This window comes from Montipora foliosa, chromosome 10, assembly GCF_036669935.1.
Source record: "Montipora foliosa isolate CH-2021 chromosome 10, ASM3666993v2, whole genome shotgun sequence".
NCBI lineage: Eukaryota > Metazoa > Cnidaria > Anthozoa > Scleractinia > Acroporidae > Montipora > Montipora foliosa.
In genome coordinates, this window is record NC_090878.1 from 12,841,703 (window position 1) to 12,852,386 (window position 10,684).

The 10,684-nt window shown below is 42.8% G+C and overlaps 1 protein-coding gene across 1 annotated transcript in view; it reads right to left on the minus strand.

The window, feature by feature from the left end:
* Positions 1–1,385: 1,385 nt before the first annotated feature.
* Positions 1,386–10,684, minus strand: part of LOC137973178 (protein scribble homolog) — a 19,693-nt gene continuing 10,394 nt past the window's right edge. The window contains exons 8-12 of the mRNA XM_068819940.1: positions 9,782–9,997; positions 8,185–9,012; positions 7,201–7,296; positions 4,659–4,733; positions 1,386–3,065 (exon numbers count right to left, since the gene is read on the minus strand). Of these exons, the coding sequence (XP_068676041.1) occupies positions 2,955–3,065; positions 4,659–4,733; positions 7,201–7,296; positions 8,185–9,012; positions 9,782–9,997 (1,326 nt within the window). The 3' untranslated portion in view covers positions 1,386–2,954. The remainder of the gene's footprint in view (positions 3,066–4,658; positions 4,734–7,200; positions 7,297–8,184; positions 9,013–9,781; positions 9,998–10,684) is intronic.

The following is a 10,684-nucleotide window of genomic DNA, read 5'->3' on the forward strand; positions in this document are numbered from 1 at the left end:
AAGTTTATGCCTTGAAGGAATTCAGTTTAAAAAACCATTAAAATCATTGTTTTTATAAATGGAATTTCTCTATTGAAAATTCTTTTTTGCTTCGTTTCCTTCACGTGGTAAGCAAAGTGCTAATCAAAGGATGGTACAGAATGCATACACATTCGTAAAATGCAAATATGTATAAAAGAAAAGCTCTGTTCGGAGTCCCTGTTTTAGTTTGGAACTGAATTTTAATAAACCTTGACTGAGTGAAGAGTGGACCCAGGGAGGCCGGTGGAACGCTCGTTCTTTGTTAGTCACAGTATACGAGGGCTGAATTGTTTTCTCTCAGGGTATGGCCACGAAGATGGCCGACAATTGCTGTATAAAGTGAAAAGGCCTTAAAGTGGCTCAAACAACTTTCACCACTTTCAAAACTATACTATTTAGTAGGATTAACCCTACAAAAGTGCATTACCCAAACAGGTATGTTATGGCACCACGTAAAAATTATTTCTCAACAAATGTGCTCAATATTGTGACGTAAAAAGTTGCCATAGAAACAGGAGGGCCATCTAAAAATACCCTATATTTCGTCTATAAATGTTTAAGACGAACTCGGCAACCCACATTTTTTTCATTACAGGGAAGTGATTGACAGGTTAAGTCGAAACACTGCAAACCGAAAAGAATGCTTTGGTAGCCTTCACAATCAGAAAAATTAAGGTGGATATGACTCTCTTCTAGAGAATTTTTCTAAGTTTGCAGAGAATTCATTTTAACCCTCTGATGACTTTCTGGTTGTAAAAAGAAAGGTCACCCAGTTCGTTTTCGAGATACAAGCGTTAAAAGACAAAAGAAAGGGTACTTTTATGGTTTTCCAGTTGCTATAGTGACCATTCACGCCACAATAATGAATGCATCTTGTTAAGCAATAATTGGTGTCTCACGTGATACCATAACATTGCCGTTACGTGAACTACAGTGCTTTTCACTTCGTACAGAATTGTCGGACATCTTGTCCTTTAACACAAGCCCTCCTCTGTATTAAATTCAAGTGCAAGCCATAAATTTGAATTAGCAAACATAGAAGCTTCTCATGTAATCTGTTCTGTTTTACATAATAACCCAAGTTATTCACGGATTTTGATTGGTTCTTGCCTATGATCTATTAGAGGACAGACGCACGATTGACGTCACCATCAGCTTTTATGCGAATAACGTTTAATTCTTTATGACATAAAACAAATGGATTCCATGTTGAAGTGCGTCTGTTCAGTAATAGATCACAGAAGTCAAAATGTGATAAGAACATCAGTGACACATTCGGCTATCGCCTCGTGTGCCACTTTTTTAAGTCTTACCACATTTTGACGTCATCTGTAATTTATCTTTAGGGCGGACCGCCCCGCCCCCAAGACAGGGAAAAGCCCTGGGAACGAGATTGGCAGGAAGCGGATAGCGCTCGAAAGAAGCGCAGGGGAAACACGAGACGTACTCGAATGTTTTCCCGACTTCTTAATCACAGGCGAGGCTTCTTCATTTGTTTTATAATAAAGAGTTTCTTCTTTTCATCAAGAAGTCCGCTAAAATTTTCTTCTGTAAAACTTTATTTTCCAAATCCTACGAGAGGCGTCAGCCGTGCATGTGTACTCTCGTGAAGCACGCTGTTTTAACCAATCACAGAGCCCGTTATATTGAAAATTTGTCATCTTTTAAAGAGATATACAGCAGCGTCTTATAACAAAGATGATGTAAATAAATATCTTATAAATTAGAACCAAATACATTTTTGTCACAGACTTTTTGACCAGTAAAAATCGACCTCCGTACGGACCTCTGAAACAACCTGAACTTGTTAGGTTTCGGTGGATAATCGAGGACAAATCAGAAACCCTCGATTCAACGGCAAAACCGTGAAAAATGTTCCTTGAGCGACGTATCTCACGAACACAGAAAAAAAGATTTATATTCTGGCTTGTTATTTCGTTCCCTGCCAGCAGGTCTATTTTGTGTAGTACGAGAAACGAGACGTCTGCCGGCCATGGGTCGAAACTCACTTTGATCCAACCGTCGTCCACAATCTCGGCACTCTGCAAACCTCATGCTCCATGATATGTTTGCTGACTGTGACTTGAGCCCGCTGTGTCCCGCGCATTCCTTTCTAGTAATTCCGCTCTCGTTAAGTGAGCCCACACAACATGAAGTATCACGTCAGGATTCAGTCGCCAAGTAACCGCCGCGCATGCTAAACACAGTGAATTTCGACCCATGGCAAAGGTCTCCTTTCCCGTACTCGTCGCTGCGCCCAGCGAATGCAAAATATAAGAGACCTTTGCTAGCAGGGGCGTGATTTCGTGCGTGATTTCGTGCGTGATTTGAAAAAATTACTGATCCGCTCGCATAAAAAGTAGCAAATATAGACCTTAGAATTTTTACATTGAAGACGTCCCATGAAAATTCGCTCCTGAGACCTTTTTACAAAATGTAAAACTTCTGTTCGACGCTTCAAAAATAATTGTCAGCGTTAAACGACTCGTCCCAAACGTCGAAAAAGACGCGTAGCTTAAGCAGAGACGTAGCTTATTTCCTGTCCAGTGTCCCGTCTTCTTCCTCTTGCTTTCGTTCCGTGGGGTTAAAAAGGGAGTTTAAGTAGCAACAACACTAACGAAGATGTTATTTGTTGTTAGTCTTCCATCCACTTCGCATTGTCATGGCGACGTTTCCCATACCTGGATAGTACGGTCTTGAAACAACGGTTACCAATAGCAGATAAATACCTGATGAGATTGGTATCGAGTACTTTGCTGCAAACTGCACGCAATGCAAGCCAATCTCAAGAAATTTGTCCAAACCTCTCCAAACTGCCGTGGATGCTTCCAAAAATCTCTTCAATGACGGCGAGATGGTAGACACTTCGAGTCGTGTGCCTGTATTACCTAAGATTGTTGGGTGCTGAATTTCTATTTGGATGCTTCCAAAAATCACGAGGGCACCTCCTTATTTCGTGCGATGAGTAAATTCACAACTTGGTTGTTCTTTAAAAAGAGCACTGCCTTTTCGTGAGTAACACGTCGAAGACTGATCCCATTTACCTTGAAAACAAACAAACAAACAAACAGCACCACATTTGACGTTTTGTTTCTCTTGAAAAACGATGTCAGTGTCCCGCACTTCAAAAAGAAGGAATGCTCCCTGCACATAGCACCGGTTGTATGCATTCTCCCCCTTTTATATTTGGCATATATTGCATGCTTTTCTGCGCTTGGGACGTTAAATGCTTTTCCGCGCATGAAGCAGATGGCAAATTTTCCCGCCTTTGGCGCATGTTCTGACATGTGCTAAACATGTCATGTCACGTGCCGTGTCGTGGCACATGTTGTGCCATGTGCTTCCCACGCGTAGCAACGGTTGTTTGTTTCCTCGTAAGTCCACAAACGCATACATACTTTTGGCCCAATTGCCGCGACTACCAAGTTCCGCAAGTATTTTGAAGTCTATCAAGGATGGCGTTAAAGCAGTCCTGCTTTAAATCCTATTGTAGCTATACGTGGATCAGGAAAGTCAAGCGGATGTTGAAGTCATCGAGGTTTGAACATGGGAAGCGTCCATTTTATAAGTAACTGCAACATTCTTAAATTCAGAAGGGTTCCAATCCTCGCAAAAAAACCCCAATGTAAATTTGGACGGACAGTGACGTTTTCATGGCGATTGGGATCATCATTCCTTATGCTCCACACTACGACACGTTTTCCCAAATGAATTGAAGAAAAAAAAAATATATGGGTTATTAACCAAACGTGAGGTCAAGATGGCTGGATATTGGCCAAGTTCTTTTTTTGTGGGTTTATGGACCGAAAAACACGCAAAAAAAGAACAAAGCCGATATCCGGCCATCTTGACCAAACAAGGTTGGTCAATAAAGGATTTATTATGTGGGATAAAACACCCAAAAATGATCTTTGGTCTTGCGGGACCAAGCGAGAAATCCCGAGCGGGCAAGATAGCTCCATGCCCGCTCACGGAGCTAGTCATATAATAATTAACAATTATTCGCCGAGGGCGAAGCGATTATCGTTGAATATTCACCGAGACGAAGTCGAGGTGAATATTCACCGATAATCACTGAGCCTGTTTAGTGTAAATACACAGGTGATTATTTCAAAGGGAAAAAAAAAACATTTCAAAGCGAAAATTATCTTCACTTACAGTGGCAAAACGACTACTGGCAGCCATTTTGTCCGTCGAGGTGATTATCGGCTTATAATCCTAGATAGCGAGCCAATGAGAGCGCGCGATTTTGTATAATCACCTGTGTATTTATATTAAAAGTCCTTATTTAACGAGGGTGAATACTCATTACTGGTAACCCAGTAGTTGACATACTGGCCCTCGAATGAAACAAAGCAATACAAATGAACACAACAGAGTTAAGAATTTCAACTGGTGGGAGGCAAACCAGTTGGCTATTTACAAGAGCAGCTGGGAACACTCAGAACAACTCCATCTGCATGGCGGTCAGAGTGGGACTAGAACCTAGGACCGCCGGATCTCTCAAGTCCAGCACCCTAACCACTCCGCTACGCTACCTCCCTATAGTTGATCACAACGCCCACTTTCGCTTAGAGATTAATAATCTAAAAACAAAAGACCACGCCAAATTTATGATCACCAATAATTCCACCTACCTCCAGAATTCTGTCCCCGGGAACAAGTCCATAAGATGCGGGTCCATCGGGCTGAACTTTCGTAACATAAATACTCTGTCAAGACATAATTTTTCAAAAGTCAATTTCGATGAGCACGTGAGCTCACAACGGCCATTTTATTTACTCCGTTTTAAATATAAGAAAATAGTTTCTTCATAGTGATTTTCTGGTAACCCGACAACTGTCAAGAAACAGTTGGATTAGTCTTCGTTGGTAAAAAATTCTTCCAGCTCTGAGCGATGCAAGAACTTTTTACAAATAGGCCTTATTTACGATAGCCGCCATGTTGGTTTTCAAATTGTCATGCAAACTAGCCATCTGTTAAGCTGGGGGGCAAACATTGGAAAAAAGGCAAATTGCGGAAAATCGGCTCGTCGAAATATTGAAATAACATTGCTAAAAGTACATTTTAGAATGTAGAATTAAGTACCTTTTATAATAATTTCTTATCTTTTGATTGCCTTTGACATTTTGACTTTCTACTTCGCTTTCTGCTCATTTTTCACTAAAGAAACATCGAGGTAACTTGTGTAATCACTCTATTTTACTACTTAGGTGATAAACATTCAGTGAACATGAAACAAACCATCTGTGTGGCTAAAATGTTCGTTATAACCTCTCGATCTTGTGCTGTTTGCCCCCTCAGAAGTGTGTCGCTAATTTGCATGATTATAGCAAATCCAACATGGCGGCCATCGTGAATAAGGTCTATTGGTTTGTGTGGATAGTGCACGCTGGGAATGGTAAGATTGATTTCAGAATCACGTGCTGCTCGCTCCGCACGTGCACTTTCTATTAGTACTTTCGACGACACTTCAATCAAACAAATTGAAAGTGGCACTTTCTCAAATTTTCCCGGACGACAAAGCGATTTACAGTTACTTTTGACTTCAGCCCTGGCTGAGCGTTCAGGCATCGTCGGATCGTTTAGCCGGGGCTTCAAACACAACACGCGAACAAGAAAAACAGCGAAAGAGCTAAATTAGTCTCCTATGCAGCCGTTCTTTGTGTGGTTAACTGAATAGAGTGTAGTGTGAAGTGCTAGATTTCAATCCCATATGAACCATGTGAGCGTTAGCCCTACGGATGGAAATGGGCCCACACAAGGACAGAGAAAAACTCTGACCAGGGTGGGAATTGAACCCACGACCTTCGGGTTAGATCTCCGCCGCTCTACCGACTGAGCTACAAGGTCAGACGGGAGCAGGCCGTGGGAAGTGAAGATGTTAAAGTCACGGCGATGAACATGTACAAGTACAAGGAAAGGTTACGTTTATACAAACGTTGGCCATGTAGCACTTATATTTTAAACAGAGTTAACTGAATAGAGTGTAGTGTGAAGTGCTAGATTTCAATCCCATATGAACCATGTGAGCGTTAGCCCTACGGATGGAAATGGGCCCACACAAGGACAGAGAAAAACTCTGACCAGGGTGGGAATTGAACCCACGACCTTCGGGTTCTTTGTGTGGTCACGCAATTTGTGTGGGGAGGAGCGTTGCGTGACCACACAAAGAACGGCTGCGTAGGAGACTACGAAAGAGTTGGATTAGTAAACAAAAATCTACAGCTTGTGCAAAGACCTTAAACTACCTAATTCGATATTTCCGCCTTTTAACTGTAGTTATCTCAGATTTTAGAAATCCAAGATTGATCCCGAGAGCAAAGCTTCCGGGATTTACGAAGTTATTTTCTTCACAGGAAAAAACGAGCAAGCACTTCGTTTTACAACTGGCCAAAAAAGCGAGAAATCTCAATTGGACCAACCACAGTTACAGCGAAATTTCAAGGACAAAAAACTGTTAAATGTGTTTACTGTGTCATGTATGAACGAGATTTATGAGAACAACGAAAAGACTATTAAGGATTGTTGCTGTTAAAGGCGTCTGCAAACATTGTTGCGGAAACATTGCTTCCCGAAATGCTTCCTCGGCGCGCATAGCTGTGGAAGCGAAATGTTTCTGAACAAATTCAGAAACATTTTAGCTTCCGCAACCAATGTTTCCTGGGGCCGCAAACAGGGAAACATTTGCTTCCGCTGTCACAACGTTTTGTGTTCCCTCGTGCTATGTTTCCCCGAACACTGAGCACTAGTGCTGTATGTTCCCCCTTCCCTCTCATTGAACATTTAAGTGCTGGTATTTTTTTACAGGTCACAGGTCATTGTTTTATTAAAACAGAAACTATCCTACACATGCTTAAAAAGCTAACCTTAGGCCTAAGATTAGTTTTCATGAATGTTTAGGATACTTGTTGTATTCATAATTTATTCTGCTATCACATTTATCGTTAAGGCGTGATTACTTTCCTTTATTTTGATATTTCTTTTTGTTTTGATGTATTCTTAAGTCGGCAATTTTGAAGGGAACACGTAGCACTGAAATGTTCTATGGGGAGGGAAGGGGGAAACACACAGCACCAGTGCCCAGTGTTTGGGGGAACAGATAACACGGGGAAACACAAAACGCTGTGACACCGCCACAATGTTTTCCCGTTTGCAGGCGCCTTAAGAATTGCAAACCTTGGTGTCATTTGGGTGAAATGGATTGGAAGTCGCATCAGTTCCTCCAGCAATGCTGAATCCTAGATTAGGGTTCTTGTAAACTTCCACACGAAGCTGCAAGATGATGACAAATTTGTTGTATTTTAGCCTGGGACCAGGCTCCGCAGTTGGGCTTATGAAGCGGAGCGGGGAACTGGGGAGGGAAGGGGCGCCACCCCTTGTCTCCTCCAGTTCCCCGCTCGGCTCGCTTTGCTCGCCAGTTAGCTCGTCAATTTTTTTTTTCGCCGCGTTACCCTGACTGCGGAGCCTGGTCCGAGGCTATTGCATTTTGATCAAAACTGGAATATTATGAACAGAGCAGGAAATATACTGTTTTTACTGACGCGCAAGAGCGCCGCTATGCTAACTGAATTTCGATGCGTTGCTTACTCTGGGTTGGATATAAGACGGTTGTAAGACAGATGTACGGCCGTTTTTACAAACGGATATTGCTCGTTCAATAATCTTTTTTGCCCTGCAGTTCGTCTCTTAGATCTTCACGATATATGTACTAACAAGAGGCGAATTATCCGGGTTCGAATCGATTCCTCCGAAGCTTTCCTTCATTATTGGAAATGATAGGGATTCTTGTGAACCTGTAATAACATCATTTTTCATTCGTTCCTAGGCCCCTGGTCGTGTGATCACGGCGTGTCTGCCACTCCCTGATAGAGCGAGTTTCAATCGAGTGTCGTAAAACCAAAACCAAAGTAATTACTTTGGCCAATCAAAAAGGAAGGAAGCCAATCCAGTAAACCAATCAAAACTCGAAGTAATTACACGTAGCCGACACAAAGCGCGGGAAAATGTGCACGCGCGAGCCACGATTGGTTTTGGTTTCACTTCTGGTTGGTTGAAAAAGTGGCGCGAGAACTTTGAACCAATCACTGAGTGAGGTAATGCAATTACTTACTTTCGACACTCAATTGAAAACCGATCTAGGCACATTATAACTGAACTTACCAATTCTACGGACGGATCGTTATCCAGCGGCTCGTCATCACCTTGAGAAGATTGTAAAGACTGTTGAGAGGTTCGTGAATCTGTTGAGCTGCTTCTTTGAAGCCGAATGCGAGGCACAGGAGCAGCCGCCTGCGGCTGGGCTCGACGATTTATACCTCCGACGTTATTCTCACTTCCGTCAACCTCAAATTCTCTACGTTCCATAGCTCTCTCACGCTGAAGCTGTCGTACTCTATTTTCAAATCTTATTGCATCTTCCGGTTTGACCCGCACAACCAATGGTCTTCCGCTGTTTAAGGGTACTTCCGGTTCCGATAAACTCAATCGCCTTGCAGGATCTGTCAGCACTTCCGGTTGCTCTGAGTACTGGGGCGGAGGGGATCTCTGTTTCCCATGAGAACCGTTCATGATTGTCCTAGTGTCCAGTACCCCATCCTGCGTAGAGGACCAGATGTGATGGACCACATTTCCCAATCCAGAGATTCTGTTAGCATGATTCGTAGCTTCGTAATACGACGGCGGTCTCAAGGGACCCTGAAGAATGCTCGGTTCCTCCTCGTTAAATGAACACATCTCACCAGCCTGTTCGGTCTCTGGTGTTCCCGTGGAGCGACTATTTCTTCTTCCAATACTAGCAGGCCCGGCGAATGAAGACAAGGAACTGGGTGCTTCTTCGCGAAACGAGTGCTGAGATTCTAAAGACTGTCTGCTATCAGCATCAGAGGGTGGGGCTGGGGGCGTTCTGTTTTCCCGTGGGATGTAGGGAGGGGGAGGTTGATACACTGGAGGAACGCGAGGGGCTGGATCTTCTGGATTGAGCGATTGTCCCTGACGCGATGAAGGAAAACAACACATGAAATGAAAGTTAGGAGATCATCGCAGATAGATAAGCCACTTAAACCTTTGAATCCCAGGGTGATCGGTATGTAAATTCTCTTCACAATTTCAATGAAATGACAGTCAGACAGGTATTGAGAATGAAGAGTTATATCAGCTTTGGCAGTGTAATCTTGATATAACACCAAATTCTCATCACTACCCGACAAAGAATTCTATGGTACTAGTTGGGAGAATTGTGGGAACGCAAAGCTCTACCAACTGAACTATCAAGCCAGCTGAGAGAAACAATTACGAATGTTGCCACTCTAACACAATCCCAACGATCCGTGAGGGATAAATCTTCCTCTCATGAAAACTGATTCCGATCGAAGGAAAAGCAAAACTCGTTTTGCATAGCAACATTCGCACTTGAACTCGTTTTAAAAAGGAAATGTAGGGAACTACTATTTGTCAATGACTCGACATTGTAGGGATTGATTGGTTCACTCAGTCTCAGTTATCAGCTCAGATACCGTATGACCTAATATGGAAACTGATTGCGTCAAGCGTCACCAAACTGGAAACTGATTGGCTTTCATTTCCAAGTGTCCAAGCGTTCAGAATTTAATGAAAACGAAATAAAATAGGTATTTCATTGGCGCTTGTTGGATATGAGACTGGTTATGGCCAACTCGGCGCTGCGCGCCTGGTTGGCGGCTATTTGCCATTTGATATCCAACGCGCGCCGTGAAAAAAGTGTTAATTATTCCCTAATTACCCCCATCAGACGATCTCCAGGTATCGCTCTCACTGTGGCCACTTGTACCCTACTGGAATTCCGCGGTTCTGTCGACTGCTCACTCTGTACCCTCGCTGTATTTCCCAGCTGGGCGATACCATTTGCTGTTACCCTTTGATTACTGTTAACCGGGTGATTAGATCCCTCTGGCGAGCCTCTGCTTTGCGCTGGATTTTGATTCGAAAGTCGTGGAACCTAAAAAAAAAGTAACGAGACAAGGACAGGTTTCAGAAACCAGACATTGCAAGAGAAATTTTGTCGCCAGTTGTAATGCGTTCATGACAAAAGCATGATCTCTAGAGTTAAAAAGATTTGGAGCCTGAAGTATGGAGGCAGTGTGACTTGTAGCCCTTATCGGAGTTCTCAGTGGTTTTGCCGCATAAACGAGGCTAAGGGGTCATTTTGTATCGAATTGACCCTTAAGCCTCTTTTGTATGCAATTTAAAACAAAGGAAAATGTGCCTGCAGGCTCAACTCCAATAAGGTCTATTGGTTCGGCCTTTGGATTCTCATGCGCATGCTCAGCGTTCGAATACCGCTTTCACCTATAAAAAGAGATTTGTCTTCAGTGCTCCGGAATTCAAATCTGTAAATAGCCAAATAGCTGTCTCCTACCCAGTTGGGATTTTCAGCATGTTATGTTAAAATATGAAATAATTCATTCGTGGCTTATTATTTCGCAGCCCATTTCTATACATCTATATCAAAAAGCGCTCTGTAAATAGCATTTATATTAGGAGCCTGTGAAACGAAAAGGATTACGTACACAGACACCTTCACTATCAACGTTTGATTTATTCACCATATACAGGATAAAATATGAACTCGTAGTTGGTCACGCATGGCTACGAGCCTATTTTTCCACTCTCGTCCCCAGAGCCC